Source organism: Artemia sp. Qi Xiang Cuo, chromosome 8, assembly GCF_049724085.1.
Source record: "Artemia sp. Qi Xiang Cuo chromosome 8, ASM4972408v1, whole genome shotgun sequence".
NCBI classification, from domain to species: domain Eukaryota; kingdom Metazoa; phylum Arthropoda; class Branchiopoda; order Anostraca; family Artemiidae; genus Artemia; species Artemia sp. Qi Xiang Cuo.
This window is the reverse complement of record NC_142801.1, coordinates 68,780,802-68,801,131: the sequence shown is the minus strand read 5'-3', so window position 1 is coordinate 68,801,131 and position 20,330 is coordinate 68,780,802. Positions and strand designations below refer to the sequence as shown.

The following is a 20,330-nucleotide window of genomic DNA, read 5'->3' as shown; positions in this document are numbered from 1 at the left end:
GAAGATGTTTTTGAAATCCCCCTTCCCCCCAAACTCAAAATTTTCTAAAATTTTACTCTAGAAGCTTTTTTAATATTTCCAAAGCACTAACAGATAGCGTGCTAAAAACATCAGACTCAACTTTAGAGGCCAAATAAACTCTTCAATAATTCCCCCTTTCCCTCAAACTCAATATTTTTTTTGAAATCCCCCTTCGCCCCAAACTCAAAATTTTCCAAAATTCTACTTTAGAAGCTTTTTTTAAATATTTCTAAAGTGCCAAGACATAGAGCGCTACAAACATCAGAATCAACTTAAGAGGACAAGTTATGTCATGGGAAGATGTTTTTGAAATTCCCCTTCCCCCCAAACTCAAAATTTTCTAAAATTCTGCTCTAGAAGCTTTTTAAATATTTCCAAAGCACTAATAGATAGCGCACTAAAATCATCAGAATCGACTTTGGAGGCCAAATTAATTCTTCAATAATTCCCCCTTCCCCCCAAACTCAAATTTGTTTAAATCCCCCTTCTCCCCAAACTCAAAATTTTCAAAAATTCTACTTTAGAAGCTTTTAAAATATTTCTAAAGCACTAATAGATAGAGCGTTAAAAACATCAGAATCGACTTCAGAGGAAACGTTATATCACGGGAAAAGGTTTTTAAAATCCCTCTTCCCCCCAAACTCAAAATTTTCTAAAATTCCACTTTAGAAGCTTTTTTAAATATTTCTAAAGCACTAATTGATAGAGCGCAACAAACATCAGAATCAACTTTAGAGGACAAATTATGTTATGGGAAGATGTTCTTGAACTCCCCCTTCCCCCCAAACTCAAAATTTTCCAAAATTCTACATTAGAAGCTTTTTTAAATATTTCTAAAGCGTTAAGAAATAGAGCGCTACAAACATCAGAATCGACTTTAGAGGACAATTTATGTCATGGGAAGATGTTTTGAAATCCCCCTTCGCCCCAAACTCAAAAATTTCCAAAATTCTACTTTAGAAGCTTTTTAAATATTTCTAAAGCACTAAGACATAGAGCACTACAAACATCAGAATCGACTTTAGAGGACAATTTATGTCATGGAGAGATGTTTTTGAAGTCCCCCTTCCCCCAAACTCAAAATTTTCTAAAATCCTACTCTAGAAGCTTTTTCAATATTTCCAGAGCACTAACAGATAGCGCGCTAAAAACATCAGAATCGACTTTAGAGGCCAAATTAATTCTACAATACACCCGCGATTTAAAATACGTTAAAAATGCTGGAACTTATGTAAAAATTTTCTTTCGAGGGTGGAAAGGTTATCTGCAAGGGGATTTGATAGCAGGGGAGGGGGAGAGCGGGGGTGGTGGTCAGCAACCTGCTTGCGGTACCCCTGCTTATACTAATCTAAGTTGACCATTTCGTTGCAACGTGTTGCACCGGAATCATAATTTAAAATCTGGTTGATAATTTGCCTGTCTAAAAAAAATTTCTGAGTTTCATAAAAGAGGGAAACAACCCCTAAAAGTCCAAGAATTTAATAAAACTCATACCATCAAATTTGTGGTTCTTGGCAAATACCCGCCGGAAAATCCCCCCGGAAAATAACTCCCCGCGGAAAATACCCCCCCCCCCACGGGAAATACCCTCACGGAAAATACCTTCGCCCCCCCCAAAAAATACCCCCGTGGAAAATAAGGCTTTTCAAATTATCAACCAGATTTTAGAGCATGAAAGGGGAATGGGATGAATGGATTTATGAAACTAAAACGTCGTCAATGGTCCACTTTTCTTTTCAATTTATGACCTAAAACGTACACAATCCGGATTTTCACTTCTACATGGCGTATAAACAGCCCCCCAATGAGTTGGGGGCTACGACCAGTTGGCGAACAAGATAAGTAATGCTCTCCGATGGTTTACAATAAAATCGCCCAAAGGCATTTCTTCTTCGCACTGTTCCGCATTGAAAAACAAGATGGCAGATTTTGACACATTAAACGACAAACCTACGTTATTGTATTCCCTATTCAACAATTCAAAATTCTTTGATAGTCGATCAGCGGATCAATTCAAAATGGATTTCAAAAACTTTGAAATCTGTGAGTTATAGCAATGGAACCTTGCAAAATAGATCTTCTGTTTAAATGAAGTACAAAAAAATTATTTCAGCTTCAAAATTTGTTCAATCCCAACTTATAAGGTTTTAAATATATGCAAATACATTTCCTAAATTTTGGAAATAAAACATTGATATGGCTTAAAATTCTGCTCAAATGATTTTCAGAACTAAAGCCAGAGAAAAAGAAACTGATAACTGAAAATTAAGGTAAAATGTTGTTTTGTCAAAATTTCAATTGGTAATGGGTATTTCAAAAACATCTTCCCATGACATAACTTGTAACATTGATATGGCTTAAAATTCTACTCAAATAACTGAAATTGCGTTTCCGGAACTAAAGCCAGACAAAAAGAAACTGATAACTGAGAATTAAGGTAAAATGTTGTTTTGTCAAAATTTCAATGGGTAATGGGTATTTCAAAAACATCTTCACATGACATAACTTGTCCTCTAAAGTTGATTCTTATGTTTGTAGCGCTTTATGTCTTAGCGCTTTAGAAATATTTAAAAAAGCTTCTAAAGTGGAATTTTGGAAAATTTTGAGTTTGGGGCGAAGGGTGATTTCAAAAAAATTTTGAGTTTGGGGGGAAGGGGGAATTATTGTAGAATTAATTTGGCCTCTAAAGTAGATTCTGATGTTTTTAGCGCGCTATCTATAAGTGCTTTGGAAATATTTAAAAAGCTTCTAGAGTAGAATTTTGGAAAATTTTGAGTTTGGGGGGAAGGAGGATTTCGAAAACATCTTCCCATGACATAACTTGTCCTCTAAAGTCGATTCTGATGCTTGTAACGCTCTATGTCTTAGCACTTTAGAAATATTTAAAAAAGCTTCTAAAGTAGAATTTTGGAAAATTTTGAGTTTGGGGCGAAGGGGGATTTCAAAAAATTTTGAGTTCGGGGGGAAGGAGGAATTACTGTAGAATTAATTTGGCCTCTAAAGTCAATTCTGATGGTATTAGCGCGCTATCTGTTAGTGCTTTGGAAGTATTTAAAAAGCTTCTAGAGTAAAATTTTAGAAAATTTTGAGTTTGGGGGGAAGGGGGATTTCAGAAACATCTTCCCATGACATAGTCAATTCTGATGTTTGTAGCGCTCTATGTCTTAGCGCTTTAAAAATATTTAAAAAAGCCTCTAAAGTAGAATTTCGAAAAATTTTGAGTTTGGGGGGAAGGGGGATTTCAAGAACATTTTCCCATAAGATAATTCTTCCTCTAAAGTTGATTCTGAATGTTTGTAGCACCCTCTGTCTTAGCGCTTTAGAGATATTTAAAAAAGCTTCTAAAGTAAAATTTTGGAAATTTTTTAGTTTGGGGGGAAGGGGGATTTCATAAACATCTTCCCCTAACATAATTTGTCCTCTGAAGTCGATTTTGATATTTGTAGCGCTCTACCTATTAGTGCTTTAGAAATATTTAAAAAGCTTCTTAAGTAGAATTTTAGAAATTTTCGAGTTCTGGGGAGGGGGATTTCAAAAACATCTTCCCATGACATAACTTGTCTTGTAAAGTCAATTCTGATGTTTGTAGCGCTCTATCAATTAGTGCTTCAAAAATATTTGAAAAGCTTCATGAGCGCATGGACCTATAAAAATAAAAACATCTTCTCATAACATAAATTAAATGTTTCCTTAGTTTATTCGGATTCATGGTGTGGAATAGTCCACGTTTGACAATACGTTTCTTGATTGGGTGATTTTTATCTGATGTCCATAGTTTTTGAATATATTTTAGCAATAGAACATTTCTTCTTGTTGACAGTTTTTCTATACCAGCTTCAATTATTAAGAAGGGAATTGGTGTTGTCTGTTTTGGTCCAAGAGCAATCCTTATAGCTGTGTTTTGTGTAACTTCTAGCTTATTTAGCTGACCTTCATTTGCACTGCCATATATAGTGGCCCCATATTCAATTTTTGGGAGTATATACTTGATATAAAATTATCACTTTACTGCTGGATTAGCTCCATACCTTCTCCCTGCCATCATTTTCATCAGGTGTGTCTTTTGAAGGCATGAGAGTTTCAGATCTTCAATATGTTTGGGAAACCTCACCTTACTGTCCAGTATTATCCCCAGGGCTTTGTATTCTTGTACTATTTATAAATATTCTCCATAAAATTTCAAAAAAGGTTGTCTGGTTTTTCTTCTCTGTGTTATTACCATGGCTTTTGCTTTGGATGGTTCAAATATTATATCTAGGGTACTTGCCCATGTTTCTATTTGGAGAAGTATTTGCTGGGCTTCTTTTTCAGCTTCCTCTAAGGTATCCTAGACAGTCCAAGTCTTGTTGTCATCAGCAACAATCCAGCCATGTAATATGTTATCTTTAACAGGAATGTCATGTTCACTTTTGTTGTAATAATCTGGACCAAGGACGCTTCCCTGTGGAACTCCTCTTTTAATTTGAACTTTATTTTCTGATTTTGACTCTACAACAAGTACAGCAACTTCTCTGCCAGACATATATTCTATTGAAAACTTCATAAGTAGGCCATGGATGTTTGCTTTTATAAGTCCATTTAAAATTTGTCAGTTCACAATGTTATCAAATGCACCTTTAACATCCAGAAATATAAGGATCATGACTTTCCTGTTATTTAAAGCATAAAGTGAATCTCTCAAAATACTTAAAAGACTGCCAGTTGTGCTTCTACCTTGCCGGAATCCATTTTGAATGTCCTGAAGAATTTGTGTTTTTTTCCACTGTGTAAACCAACCTTTCTTTTACCAGTCTTTCATAGATCTTTCCTACAACTAGCAGTAATGATATAAATTGGTGGTTTTCCACTAAGTTGTTTTTACCAGGTTTTGGTATCATTATGGCTATGCCTTTTTTCCAGCTGTCTAGAAATCTTCCCTTTTCCCATAACATGTTAATAATTTTTAATAATTCCTGTCTCCATCTAGTTGGAAGATTTTTTAATAATGTTGGGTGGATTCTATCAGGTCCTGGGGCTGTTTCTGGCAATTTGTTTAACACAGCTTCTAGTTCTACACCTGTGAAAGGCAAGTTATATGGTTCATTATTTTCCTCCTCAGCTAGTTTTCTGGCTTTAGCAAATACTTTAGAATGTAGGACTGTCTTTATAAATGGATCCTCTTTGCCAATGGTCTGTCTTAGGTGCCTAACTCCTGCTTCAGCTTTTTTCCTGTCATCAATTATTAGCTCTCCATTAAATTGCACTGGGATGTTTGGATTTGGAGGGTTATTTCTACTACCCATTCTTTTTATAAATTTGTACTTTCCTATATGAATCTCTAAAATTTAAACTCTCTACAAACTTTGTCCATGAATCACTTCGAGCATCACTTGTGGCTCTTGCAAATTTTGCTTTGGCTTGCTTTAGCTTAATGTAATTATCTGTAGATAGAATTTTATTGTAGTTATTTGCTGCCCTATTCATTGCTTTCTTGGTATTTTCACATTCAGTATTCCACCAAATAGGTTCTCTGTGGCTATTCTTCCTTAGTTTGCTCTGTGAGATAATTTTTTCTGCTGTCTCTAGAAGCAGTTGTTGGAATTTACAGATTTTATCCTCTATGTTTTCAAAAGGATTCAGTTCATTCTCCAGTTCAATAGATTCCAGACTTGTTCTGTACTCTTTCCAATTAGCTTTTTTGAATATGAACCTTGCCTGGTTATCAATTTTTGGGCTTTCAATTCTGCCTTCAATATCCACAATCACAGGAAAGTGGTCACTGATGAGGTTACTGTTAATTTCTGATGTGACAGCGACAGCTGTCTTATTTGCCATTCTACCAGATGTAAAGGCTAAATCAATAGTAGAATATGAACCCCTGTGTGTATTTGCCCTAGTGGGTAACCCATAGGGTCTTAATAGAATTACTTCATCTTGCCCTTCCAGGATCTTCTCCAGTACACTTCCACTACCATTTTTATTTCCAAAACCAAACCAAATACCAGAGTGAGCATCAAAATCACCTACTATTAAAAATTCTTCTGTTGGTTTTATGGCATTTTTTACTAAGTCAAACACAGTTTCCAAATCCGTATTGTTTCCATCTGGGTTATACACATTAGCTAATATCAGTGCTGGTTTTCTATATCTATAAACTCTACAGAACAAAACTTCCATCTTCTGATTCAACACTGATCCAAAGTTCAACACCTGATGGTACACTGACTTTTTGATGGATGTAATCAATCCACCTCTTCTACCTTCATCTCGGTCCTTTCTGATTACATAGAAATCTTTCATTATACATATGTCTCTGCTTGTTAGCCATGTCTCTTGTAGGCAGATAATGTCAATTTCTTTATTCCTTGCAAAGCTCTCAATTAAGTCTTTTTTTACTCTTTTGATTGATTGAGTATTGAATGATAAAACTCTCATTTAAGGGGTCATGTTGATAAGCTTTAAAATTTCACTTGATTCTAGTTTCTCATTGAATAGTGTTTTCATAAGATAGCATAATTTCTGGACCCTTTCTTGTAATTCCAAGTCCCTCAAGTCAGCCACTTCTGGTGTACTTGAAACAAAAATCACTAGTTTTGCTAGAATGTCTTTTTGGAGTTTGCTTTGTTCATTGATTTCCTAGGCCTGTTTCTTATTTAATGCATCTGCATAGGATCTATATGCTATGGAAGCCATATTGAAGCCAATATTTTTTTCTTGTGATAATCTTAAAATGTTTTTATTTTGATCTCTGACCCTACACAAGCCAGAAGTAGAAGAATGGTTACCCCTGCAGTTTACACAGCTATACTTTTGTAATTTTTCTTCTTTTTCTGTTACTTTTTTGAGTTTACAATCTTTTGATTGGTGGGGATCTGCACACCTGAGGCACACTGGTTGTGGTGCCTTGCATTGTGCCTGCATATGCCCATGTTTTTGACACTTAAAGCACTGGATAATAGGTCTTTGGTATTCTTGAACCGCTCTTTTTCTTCCATATAGCCAGAGAGCTGAGGGTAAAAGATTATTTTCAAAGGTAATACAGACTGATAGGCTATCTTCTAATTGTTTTATTTCTCTATTAAATCTTTTTACAGATTTCACTGAAGCATTAGCCTCAGATTCAAGATCACTTTTAATCTCCTCTTCAGTGATTTCTTTGGGTATTCCTCTAATAACTCCTTGACATCTGGGTTTAAATTCCTCTGCCTGGACTTCTGTTTCACCTACTTTATTAATTGTTAATACTTTTGCAACAGCAGATTTAGTGGGAAGAAATATTGTGACTCTCTTTTTGTCTTTGCTTAATTCAAATTCAAAATGTTCAGGTTTCAAGGCTTCTTTTAGGCTTAAGGTAGTTTCTCTTTCCATAGGCAAGGTTTTTGTTTCATCATTGCTAGACAAGATGACTCTATTGTCAAATCTATATAAAATCTGGATTCTCTTATTTTTGGGCTGGTACTTAGGAGGGGCTGTACAGCGACTTTTGGCAACTCTATTGTTTTCCTCAAGGAGGGTTGGGGATATAGCTCTTTTTCCTAAGTCATGAGATAGTCCTAGATTAGGAAAATTTATGATACCCTCCACTTCTTTAGGGTTTGCACTACCTAAGTTCATGGCTTCATCAGAGGGAAGAGGTGAGTAATTTTCATCTATTGAATTCAAAATTTCAAATGAATTTGATGTAGGGACTGTAGCAATTAATCTATTTTGAGAGTGTGGTGAAATATAAATTTGATGCTGACTGTAGTGACTATTGTGGGGGGCTAGAGTAGTGACATGTGGTGATTGGGTAAAATTCTACTTTAGTTACTTTTGGCTATCTTGGAAAGGAGCTGGGTTAGGAAAATGAAACTTTCAGGGATGGATGTACATGCTAAGGTTTGTCCTGGGAAGGTACTTTGAAGTACCTACCTCCACTCACCCCCCCTATATATAATGGTAAATTACTGCACATTACTAGTTGTTTTTAACTCATATTTCATCCTATATTACTATCATAAATATAAATCACTGCTTACCTTACACAACTTCTGCTTTTTAAAATTGTTAATTAAAATATATTCCAAAATCCTATTTAAATCCTAAGCCATTTAATTTTAAACCCATGCTGACTTTCTTTATCGTATATCAAACCAGGTTTGTTGTGATGTCACACTTGCCTTACCAGACACTCTGCTACCCTTATCAGACACCTGCTACCCTTAACGGTAGCAGGCACATGCGAAACAACTCTGTTGATAAGACCATTTAAACTGTATTAATTAGGGAAAGGATTTCACAAGAGAGATCAGTAAAAATAACCTAATCCTTTTTAGAGGACAAATTATGTCATGGGAAGATGTTTTTGAAATTCCCTTCCACCTGAACTTAAAATTTTCTAAAATTCTACTTTAGAAGCTTTTAAAATATTTCTAAAGTACTAAAAGATAGAGTACTAAAAACATCAGAATCGACTTCAGAGGACACGTTATATCACGGGAAGAGGTTTTTGAAATCACCCTTCCCCCAAACTCAAAATTTTTTAAAATTCTACTTTAGAAGCTTTTAAAATATTTCTAAAGTACTAAAAGATACAGTTCTAAAAACATCAGAATTGACTTCAGAGGACACATTATATAACGGTAAGATGTTTTTGAAATCCCCCTCCCCCCAAACTCAAAATTTTTCAAAATTATACTTTAAATGCTTTTAAAATATTTTAAATATTTATAAAGCGCTACAGACATCAGAATAAACTTTAGAGGACAATTTATGTCATGGGAAGAAGTTTTTGAAATCTCCCTTCCCCCCAAACTCAAAATTTTCCAAAATTCTACTTTACAAGCTTTTTAAATATTTCTAAAGCGCTAAGACATAGAGTGCAACAAACATCAGAATCGACTTCAAAGGACACATTATATCATGGGAAGATGTTTTTAAAATCCCCCGTCCCCCCAATCTCAAATTTTCTAAAATTCTGCTTTCGGAACATTTTAAATATTACTAAATCAGTAAGACATAGAGTGTTAAAAACATAAGAATCAACTTCAGAGGACACGTTATATCACGGGAAGAGGTTTTTGAATTCACCCTTCCCCCAAACTCAAAATTTTCTAAAATTCTACTTTAGAAGCTTTTAAAATATTTCTAAAGTACTAAAAGATACAGTGCTAAAAACATCAGAATCAACTTCAGAGGACACATTATATCACGGGAAGAGGTTTTTGAAATCCCCCCTCCCCCCAATCTCAAAATTTTTCAAAATTCTACTTTAGAAGCTTTTAAAATATTTTAAATATTTCTAAAGCGCTACGACAGAGAGCGCTACAGACATCAGAATCAACTTTAGAAGACAATTTATGTCATGGGAAGATGTTTTTGAAATCTCCCTTCCCCCAGAACTCAAAATTTTCCTAAATTCTACTTTAGAAGCTTTTTAAATATTTCTAAAGCGCTAAGACATAGAGTGCTACAAACATCAGAATCAACTTCATAGGACAAATTATATCACCGAAAGTTGTTTTTAAAATCTCACTTCCACCCAAACTCAAAAAGTTAAAAAATTCTGAGTATGTAGATTTTTTATTTTTTATAAATCACTACGACATAGAGCGCTACAGACCTCAGAATCAACTTTAGAAGACAATTTATGTCATGGGACGATGTTTTTGAAATCCCCCCTCCCCCCAAACTCAAAATTTTTAAAAATTCTACTTTAGAAGCTTTTAAAATATTTTAAATATTTCTAAAGCGCTACGTCATAGAGCGCTACAGACATCAGAATCAACTTTAGAAGACAATTTATGTCATGGGAAGATGTTTTTGAAATCTCCCTTCCCCCCAAACTCAAAATTTTCCAAAATTCTACTTTAGAAGCTTTTTAAATATTTCTATAGCGATAAGACATAGAGTGCTAAAAACATCAGAATCGACTTCAGAGGACACGTTATATCACGGGCAGAGGTTTTGAAAATTCTCCCTTCCCCCCAAATTGGAAATCTTCCAAAATTCTACTTTAGAAGTTTTTTTAAATATTTCTAAAGCGCTAAGACATAGAGCGCTACAAACATCAGAATCAACTTTAGAGGACAATTTATGTCATTGGAAGATGTTTTTGAAATCCCCCTTCTGCCAAACTCAAATTTTCTAAAATTCTACTCTAGAAGCTTTTTAAATATTTCCAAAGCACTAATAGATAGAGCACTACAAATATCGGAATCGACTTCAGAGGAAAAATTATGTTATGGGAAGATGTTTTTGAAATCCCCCTTCCCCCAAACTCAAACTTTTCCTAAATTTTACTTTAGAAGCTTTTTTAAGTATTTCAAAAGCGCTAAGATATAGAGCGCTACAAAAATCAGAATCAAATTTAGAGGATAAATTATGTTATGGGAAGATGTTTTTGAAATCCCCCCAAACTCAAAAATTTCCAAAATTCTACTTTAGAAGCTTTTAAAATATTTCTAAAGCACTAATAGATACAGTGCTAAAAACATCAGAATCGACTTCAGAGGACATGCTATTTGACGGGAAGAGGTTTTGAAAATACCCCTTCCCCCCAAACTCAAAATTTTCCAAAATTTTACTTTAGAAGATTTTTTAAACATTTCTAAAGCACTAAGACATAGAGCGCTACAAACATCAGAATCAACTTTAGAGGATAAATTATGTTATGGGAAGATATTTTTGAAATCCCCCCAAACTCAAAATTTCTGCCAAAGTTAAATTTATGCAACCTGTGACTAAACAAGCGGAATTGTTGGGTCAACCATGTAGGCTCAACACTAGGATATTTGCATCAAGGGTAAATGGGTATTTGGTGGAATAGAGCGAGGAACTGGTTCAGGTTCATTTTTTTTCAGGTTCAGGTTCATTTATTATTCAATCTTACATAATGACACTAAATATATACAGATATCTTTCAGTGAGACAAGCTCGTTTTCATTTTAATTACCAACAGACAAGTTGGTAATTCATTCATGGTTTCTGTGTTGGATAGAAGTAGTGCCACGTTGTTGGGAATTATCCAAAACCAAATCCTGCCAGGGACAACAATTATCAGCAACTGTTGGAGGGCCTACGATTGCCTGGCTAGCCAGGGCTATCAGCATTTACGCGTCAACCACAGTATAAATTTTGTTGAGCCTGCAACAGGTGCTCACACACAAAACATCAAAAGACACTGGCGTGACGTTCGAGACAATATACCCAGATATGGCAGAAAAGAAGAACATATGGAAGGATATCTGGCAGAGCACTATTTAAAAAAAAACATTCAATCTCCTCGAGAATGCACCATTTCGTGAAATATATATAGGAGCTTTATAACCCCAACTAATTTGTTTTTTATGGGTATTATTTACTAATTAATGTTTAAAACATTGCAACAGAAAATTTGGTAATTTATGGTATCTAACCCCATTTGTTCTTAAAGCAATTCAAATGTTTTTGTCCAAATAGTTTAGTGTAGCAATCTTCATTCTTGAAGCTACGAGACGTTATTAAAGTGTAAATAGGGAGGGGGAGAGAGGGGGCAGAAGTACATATTTGACTTTAGATTATTCGGTACTTGTGCATTATAAATAACCCACCAATATGCACTAAAGAATTTAAGTTTGGTTAATGCTAATGAAATAAAATAAAATATGATGAAAATATAATAGTTTAGAAACAAATTCGGGCTATATATTTGAACATTAAGGGGTGGGGAGTGAATCAAAGCATATATTAAATAAGTAACCTAACCCAGGTACCTTTTTCCCTCCCTAAACCCCAAAAAACAACAGTTTAAATATTGTAAATGCAATAACAAATCACGTCTGGTTTCCTTGTACAGTCTATAGCGGTGGGTTATTTATAATGCACAAGTACCAAATAATCAATATTCGTTTTGATTATTTTTTTTGGAAACCCCTTAACATTTTGAGTTGGGTAACCACATAAAACATATTCAAATAGCTTAATTCTATAATGTTGAAAAATTTGCTTTTCTTTTTTACATCCGCGATTTAAAATATGTAAAAAATGTTGGAACTTATATAGAAATTTTCTTTCGAGGGTGCAAAGGTTAGCTGAAAGAAGATTTGATTGCGGGAGGTGGGGGAGGGCGGGGGCGGTGGTCAGCAACCTGCTCGCGGTGCCCCTGCTTCTACTAATCTAAGCTGACCATTTTGTTGCAACGTGTTGCACCAGAATAATACTCTAAAATCTGGTTGATAAATTGCCTGTCTAAAAAATTTGTCTGAGTTTCGTAAAAGGGGGAAACAACCCCTAAAAGTAAAAGATTTTAATAAAACTCATACCATCAAATTTGTGGTACTTGGCGAATACCCGCCGGAAAATCCCCCCGAAAAATACCTCCCCGCGGAAAATGCCCCCCACGGGAAATACCCTCACGGAAAATCCTCCCTCCCCCCAAAAAAATACCCCCGTGGAAAATAAGGCTTTTCAAATTATCAACCAGATTTTAGAGTATGAAGGGAGAATGGGATGAATGGTAAAGGGGATTTCTAAAACTTTGAATGACCTTTCAAATTTTGTGAGTTATAGCAACGGGAAACAAATTTGGGCTATATATTTGCCCATGAGGGGGTGGGGGGTAAATCATAGCATATATTAAATATGTAACCTAACTCACACAAATTTGTTAGACAGGCAATTTATCAACCGAATTTAGAGTATTATTCTGGTGCAACACGTTGCAACGAAATGTTCAGCTTAGATTATTATAAGCAGGGGCACCGCGACCAGGTTGCTGACCACTGCCCCTCCCCACTTCTACCACCCGCTATCAAAAATCTTTTCAGCGAATATTTTCAACCTCGAAACAAAAATTTTATAATTTTTCCTCTGAAGTCGATTCTGCTGTTTGTAGCGCTCTATGTCTTAGCGCTTTAGAAATATTTGAAAACGCTTCTAAAATAAAATTTTGGAAAATTTTGAGTTTGGGGCAAAGGAGGATTTAAAACACATCTTCCCATGACGTAACTTGTCCTCTTAAGTCGATTCTGTTGTTTGTAGCGCTCTATCTATTAGTGCTTTAGAAACATTTTAAAAGCTTTTAAAGTAGAATTTTGGAAAATTTTGAGTTTGGGGGGAAGGGAGATTTCAAAAATATCTTCCCATAACATAATTTATCCTCTAAAGTTGATTCTGATGTTTGCAGCGCTCTATGTCTTAGCGCTTTAGAAATATTTAAAAAAGCTTCTAAAGCAGAATTTTAGAAAATTTTGAGTTTGGGGGAAGGGGGATTTTCAAAACCTCTTCCCGTGATATAACGTGTCCTCTGAAGTCGATTCTGATGTTTTATCACTCTATCTATTAGTTCTTTAGAAATTTTTTAAAAGCTTCTAAATTTGAATTTTGGAAAATTTTGAGTTTGGGGGGAAGGGGGATTTAAAAAATATCTTCCCATAGGATAAATTCTCCTCTAAAGTTGATTCTGATGTTTGTAGTGCTCTATCTATAAGAACTTTAGAAATATTTAAAAAAAGCTTCTAAAGTATAATTTTTGAAAATTTTGAGTTTGGGGGGACGGGGGATTTAAAAAACATATTCACGTGATATAAAGTGTCCTCTGAAGTCGATTCTGATGTTTTTAGCACTCTATCTATTAGTGATTTAGAAATATTTAAAAAAGCTTCTAAAATAGAATTTTGGAAAATTTTGAGTTTGGGGGAAGGGGGATTTCAAAAACATCTTCCCATAATATAACTTTTCCTCTAAAGTTGAGTCCGTTGCTTGTAGCGCAATGTCTATGATCGATTTAGAAATATTTAAAAAAGCTTATAAATTTAAATTTTATCAGATTTTTAGTTTGGGGGGACGTGGGATTGAATAAACAAATATCCGAGATGTAAAGACGACTCTGAAGTCGATTCTGATGTTTTTAGCTCTCTATCTCTTAGCACTTTCGAAATATTTAAAAAGCTTAAAAAATATAATTTTATAATTTTTTGAGTTTGGGGGGAAGGGGGATTTCAAAAAAATATTACAATATCATAATGTCTCCTCTGAAGTTGATTCCGATGTTTGCAGTGCTCTATGTCTTAGCGCTTTAAAAATATTTAAAAAACCTTGTAAAGTAGAATTTTAAAAAATTTTCGAAATTGGGGAGAGAAGGGATTTGAAAAGCCTCTTCCCGTGATATAGCGTGTCCTCTGAAGTCGATTCTGATGTTTTTAGCACTCTATGTCTTAGTGCTTTATAAATATTTAAAAAGCTCCTAAAGCAGAATTTTAGAAAATTTTGAGATTGGGGGGAAGGGGGATTTTAAAAACCACTTCCCGTGATATAACGTGTCCTCTGAAGTCGATTCTGATGTGTTTAGCACTCTATGTCTTAGCGCTTTAGAAATATTTAAAAAGCTTCTAAGGTAGAATTTTGGAAAATTTTGAGTTTGGGGGGAAGGGAGATTTCAAAAACATCTTCCCATGACATAACTTGTCTTCTTAAGTTGATTCTGATGTCTGTAGCGCTCGAGGTCGTAGCGCTTTAGAAATATTTAAAATATTTTAAAAGCGACTACAGTACAATTTGGACAAAATTCGACTCTGGGGGGCCGGGGGATTTCAAAACCATCGTCCCGTGATATAAGGTGTACTCTGAAGTTGATTATGATGTTTTTAGCACTGTATCAGTTAGTACTTTAGAAATATATTAAAAGATTCTAAAGTAGAATTTTTTAAAATTTTGAGTATGGGGGGACGGGTGATTTCAAAAACCTCTTCCTGTGATATACCTTGTCCTCCGAAGTCGATTCTGATGTTTCTAGCGCTCTCTGTATTAGTGTTTTTGAAATATTTAAAAATCTCCTAAAGCAGAATTTGTGAAAAGGGGGATTTTAAAACCTCTACCCGTGATATAACGTGTCCTCTGAATTAAATTCTGCTGTTTTTAGCACTCTATTTCTTAGCGCTTATAAATATTTAAAAAGCTTCTAAAGTAGAATTTTGGAAAATTTTGAATTTGGGGGGAAAGGGAGATTTCAAAAACATCTTCCCATGACATAAATTTCCTCTAAAGTTGATTCTGATGTCTGTAGCGCTCTTGGGTGATTTCAAAAACCTCTTCCCGTGATATAAGGTGTCCTCTGAAGTCGATTCTGATGTTTTTAGTACTATATCTCTTAGTACTTTAGAAATATTTTAAAAGCTTCTAAAGTAGAATTTTAGAAAATTTCAAGTTCAGGTGGAAGGGGAATTTCAAAAACATCTTCCCATGACATAATTTGTCCTCTAAAAAGGATTAGTTATTTTTACTGATCTCTCTTGTGAAATCCTTTCCCTAATTAATACAGTTTAAATGGTCTTTATCAACAGAGTTGTTTGGCATGTGCCTGCTACCCTTAAGGGTAAGGGTGCCTGATAAGGCAAGTGTGACATCACAACAAACCTGGTTTGATATACCATAAAGAAAGTCAGTATGGGTTGAAAATTAAATGGCTTAGGATTTAAATAGGTTTTTGGAATATATTTTAATGAACAAGGTTGAAAGCAGAAGTTGTGTAAGGTAAGCAGTGATTTATATTTATGATAGTAATATAGGATGAAATATGAGTTAAAAACAACTAGTAATGTGCAGTAATTTACCATTATATAGAGGGGGGGGATGAGTGGAGGTGGGTACTTCAAAGTACCTTCCCGGGACAAACCTTAGCATGTACATCCATCCCTGAAAGTTTCATTTTCCTAACCCAGCTCCTTTCCAAGATAGCCAAAAGTAACTAAAGTAGAATTTTACCGTAATGCCTATGTCTCAAGCTATACAGTATCAGGGTCAGGTTATGCAACAGACACCAAGATTTAATCAGGCAAGACAATCAGCACATGTCACTACTCTAGCTCCCCACAATAGTCACTACAGTCAGCATCAAATTTATATTTCACCACACTCTCAAAATAGATTCATTGCTACAGTCCCTACATCAAATTCATTTGAAGTTTTGAATTCAATAGATGAAAATTACTCACCTCTTCCCTCTGATGAAGCCATGAACTTAGGTAGTGCAAACCCTAAAGAAGTGGAGGGTATCATAAATTTTCCTAATCTAGGACTATCTCATGACTTAGGAAAAAGAGCTATATCCCCAACCCTCCTTGAGGAAAACAATAGAGTTGCCAAAAGTCGCTGTACAGCCCCTCCTAAGTACCAGCCCAAAAATAAGAGAATCCAGATTTTATATAGATTTGACAATAGAGTCATCTTGTCTAGCAATGATGAAACAAAAACCTTGCTTATGGAAAGAGAAACTACCTTAAGCCTAAAAGAAGCCTTGAAACCTGAACAATTTGAATTTGAACTAAGCAAAGACAAAAAAAGAGTCACAATATTTCTTCCCATTGAATCTGCTGTTGCAAAAGTATTAACAATTAATAAAGTAGGTGAAACAGAAGTCCAGGAAGAGGAATTGAAACCCAGATGTCAAGGAGTAATAAGAGGAATACCCAAAGAAATCACTGAAGAGGAGATTAAAAGTGATCTTGAATCTGAGGCTAATGCTTCAGTGAAATCTGTAAAAAGATTTAATAGAGAAATAAAAGAATTAGAAGATAGCCTATTAGTTTTTTTCACCTTTGAAAACAATCTTTTACCCTCAGCTCTCTGGCTATATGGAAGAAAAAGAGAAGTTCAAGAATACCAAAGGCCTATTATCCAGTGATTCAAGTGTCAAAAATATGGGCATATGCAGGCACAATGCAGGGCACCAAAACCAGTTTGTCTCAGGTGTGCAGGTCCCCACCCATCAAAAGATTGTGAACTAAAAAATGTAACAGAAAAAGAAGAAAAATTTCTTCTTTACTTATCGAAAAATCGAAATATAGAAAAATCGCTCTTTACTTAGGCAGCGCCATTGCGCTGCTTACGACTACTAGTATCTATCGTTATGAGTATCTTTACTAAGAATACTATTTCTGAAAATTAATGCATCAAAAAAAGGCAGACAAAATTCAAATTAATTAGATATTAAACAAAAATTCAAGGCAATAAGACGTCCTCACTATAATCAATATTTACACTATTTGAAGTAGGCTATAACACTTATTTTAAGAGCCTGTTAAAGCGCTCGATGTAAACTACAAAAGACGAATGCTGTGGAACTGTGGAAGCAGTAACCAGGGTTGCCATTCACGATGACAAATATTACAGTATTGGCATTAAATACAGTTCTCAGAATCTCATATTTGCTTCCGGCCTTTTCGTTTTACTCATTAAACCGTAAAAACATCGCCATCTCAATTGTTATTTTTTTCATTCAGATCACGTCATTCTTCTCAGTTGTTATTGAACTGAATTTATGAGAGCAAAAATACGCATTTTCTCAAAGATATGAAGATAAAAAGATTCATTTTATTTCCCCCACCCCCAGTATAATATTCCCAAATTCCCTGTTATTTTCATGAAATTTGATCGAAACAGAATGATCAAAAATTTGAATGAGCTGATTGGTTGTTTGGAAGACGCCTCTGTCGGAAGAATTGAGACGAATCTTATTTAATTTTCCGTTATGGATCCGTAGTTAGGGATCTCTAACTATGACTACTTTTCTAGCAGGGTCGGGGATACTGATTTGTATCCGCCATAGATATGGGGATGTGAGCAAGGGTTGTGCGGACGTAATGAAAATTTAGAGGCCAAAACGGATCTTTTCCTTGCTCATTGGAGTCTGTTAACATTGTATTATGAACCTTTTTCGTCTAGCACAAAACTTGAATATTTAGTATATAAAAATTTGTGGTATCAGAGCCGTACAAAGGAGGGGGTCAACCGGGGCAACTGCCCTGGACACCTTGGATAGGGCTTTTGATTCGGCTTTTTTTGCTTATATTTGAGTGGGGGGACGCTGTAATTAATTATCTGTTTTTTCCCTGGTGCAACCTACCCTAGGAAGGTTTTTATGTGGTATATAAAATTATGGTATAAAAAACTTGAATATTTGGTAAACAAAACTAAAAAATTAAATACTACATTAAAAATATAAAACTTTAATATTTGGTAACAGAAATGCTAAAGGAATCTTTAGCAGTGGTATACGTGTAACGGAAAAGTCCTCTGAGACAAAATACTTGTTTTTGTCACCATGTCCTCCAGTTTTCAACAGATACGCTTTTAAAAATTTGCTTACTATAGTCGGTCAAATAAAGGATAGCATAAGCCCGCATCAACCGGTCAAATTTGATTCGTCTCAATTTTTCTGCTAGAGGTGCGTTTAAATCAATCAATCAGCATTTTCTGGTGCCTTGAAGAGTGCGCTCCTACAAGAGGAAAATTCTATTGCAGTATGCAGTATAGACTGTAGTATTGCAGTCTATTGTCAAAGTTAAAAACTGAAGGTGGGGGCTAAAAATGTCATAAGAATTAGGCAGGGCCGCACCCAGGATTTTTTTTTGGGAGGGTGGGTGGGTTTACAAAGGAATTTTGTCGGGGAAGGGGGTACAAAATGATTTTTTTCGGGAGGGGTTTACAAAAAAAAACGCATCAAAAACTTGTTTACATTCATTTTTATTACGTTTTTTACGAGTTGGACCGACATTTCGGGGGATTCAATCCCACTAACCCCCCTCCCCTCCCTGGATACGGCCTTGGAATTAGAGACTAATGTCCATAGGCCTCGGTAGGAATTACACTTTAGGACACACAAAATGCTTTTGGCTAGCTATGCCAGACTAAATAATATATAAATTTTTTTTTTAAATCAAGTTGATTTTCTTAATGCCCACATTCCGTAGGACAATGAGCTCTAGTATTAATTTAAAATGGGACAATGGTTTCAAAATAAAACACGCCAGCCCCCCGGATACCAATTCACACGTTCTGCAAAAAAAAAAAATGTTAACCTATTTAATATTGTCCACATTTGATGCAGAAACGTGGCAGGAAGTAATAAAACAGATGTTGGTTTCAATTGCAGAGTCCTTAGAAACATTAATCAAACAAACGAGGCGTAATCAGGGATTTCTAATTGCAACCGTTCTTCTAGCAGGGTTAGGGATACTGATTTGTATCCACCATAGAAGTGAGGATGAGAGCAAGATTTGTGTGAGGGCGACGAAAATTCAGGGTATAAGACAAAATACTCGCTCTCATCATACTGTCCTTAGATTCAAACAGTCGCTACAGCAACAGCGAGAGCTGCCGACTATCATCAGTCAAGTAAGAATAATTACAAGCCTGCATCAACAGGTTAAATGATATTTGTCTTAATTTTTCTGCCAGAGGTGTCGTCCAAAGAATCGATCAGATCATTCGAATTAGTGACTATTCCCTTTTAATCACCTTTTGTGAACCCCTTGTTTTAATCAGGGCCCGATGGATATGGATTTTTGGTGCCCGATACCGACACCGATAAACCGGTATTCGATACGATACCGAAATAATTTGCCGATAAATTCCAATCCGGAAATAAACCTTACCAAAAGTTGAAACCCCTATTCTCTGTCCATATTAATACCCACATGCTTGTTCCTGGTCTATTATACACCAAAGAACAGCCTCAATAATTCACTGTGGATTCAAAAAATTAGGTCATTTACAAGACTTTTAATTGTCTTTACCTTTTCTGATCAGAAGCGTCTGAACACAGAAAAGAAATGGTGGATATTTTGCGGAAGTGACAAATAAGAAAAAAAATCTAATCAAAGAAGCCGGTTTAGTTGCATAAACAAAAATACGTGAAAATCTGATTGAAAGAAGCGTAAAATATTTATTGAAATTGATTATTAAAACCCAAATTTCAATAGCGGGACTTTAAACATTCACATATTAATGTGAAAAAGATTTTTTTTTATTCATATGATATGGTCTTTTACAGAAGAATCTCCGCTAGGCACACTGGATACAGGGGTGTAGCTAGAGTTTTAAGTTTGGATTTAAAGGGTGTGTCGACAAAACCGCCCAATATGCCGACATATGTGGACACAAGCTAAATTTCTAAGGTAAATAAGTAAATTTTCCAAGTTGTTGACACGCGGCGGTGACACCTTGGAAATCCTCCTCCCCCTTATCTACCTTAAAAAAACCCTCTCCCCCTTAGCTGCACCCCTGACTGGATATTAATTTTTTTAAACAAAGTTTTTCCGAGGGAAGTAAAGAGCGAAGTTAAAACTTAAAACGAACAAAAATTATTACTTCGCAGCCTATCTAACATATATCAATAAAACAAATGCAAATGCAAATGTAAAAGTGCAAATGCAAAGTGCAAATGCAAATGCAAATGTAGGATTCCAGAAATCTAGCGCTTTACTGAAAACACAAAAGCCAAGTATAAAACAAGAATTTCAAACAGTTCGTGGTAACGAACTGTAGGCAAGGAGCGACCCGGCTCAATAGTAACTGAAACTCTAAAAAACGGA

At 35.2% G+C, this 20,330-nt stretch overlaps 1 protein-coding gene across 6 annotated transcripts in view; it reads right to left on the bottom strand.

Moving 5' to 3' along the window:
• Positions 1–20,330, bottom strand: part of LOC148949747 (retinol-binding protein pinta-like) — a 164,506-nt gene that overhangs the window by 93,916 nt on the left and 50,260 nt on the right. The window contains exon 1 of one of the 6 annotated variants that reach the window (XM_089093709.1): positions 18,104–18,210. The exons of 3 other annotated variants lie outside the window; for them this stretch is intronic. In XM_089093709.1, coding sequence (XP_088949835.1) covers positions 18,104–18,140 — 37 coding nt within the window. In that variant the 5' untranslated portion in view covers positions 18,141–18,210. Of the gene's footprint in view, positions 1–16,979; positions 17,064–18,103; positions 18,211–20,330 lie in introns of those variants that run through there. 2 more of the 6 variants (XM_089093713.1, XM_089093714.1) reach the window with 2 other exon arrangements.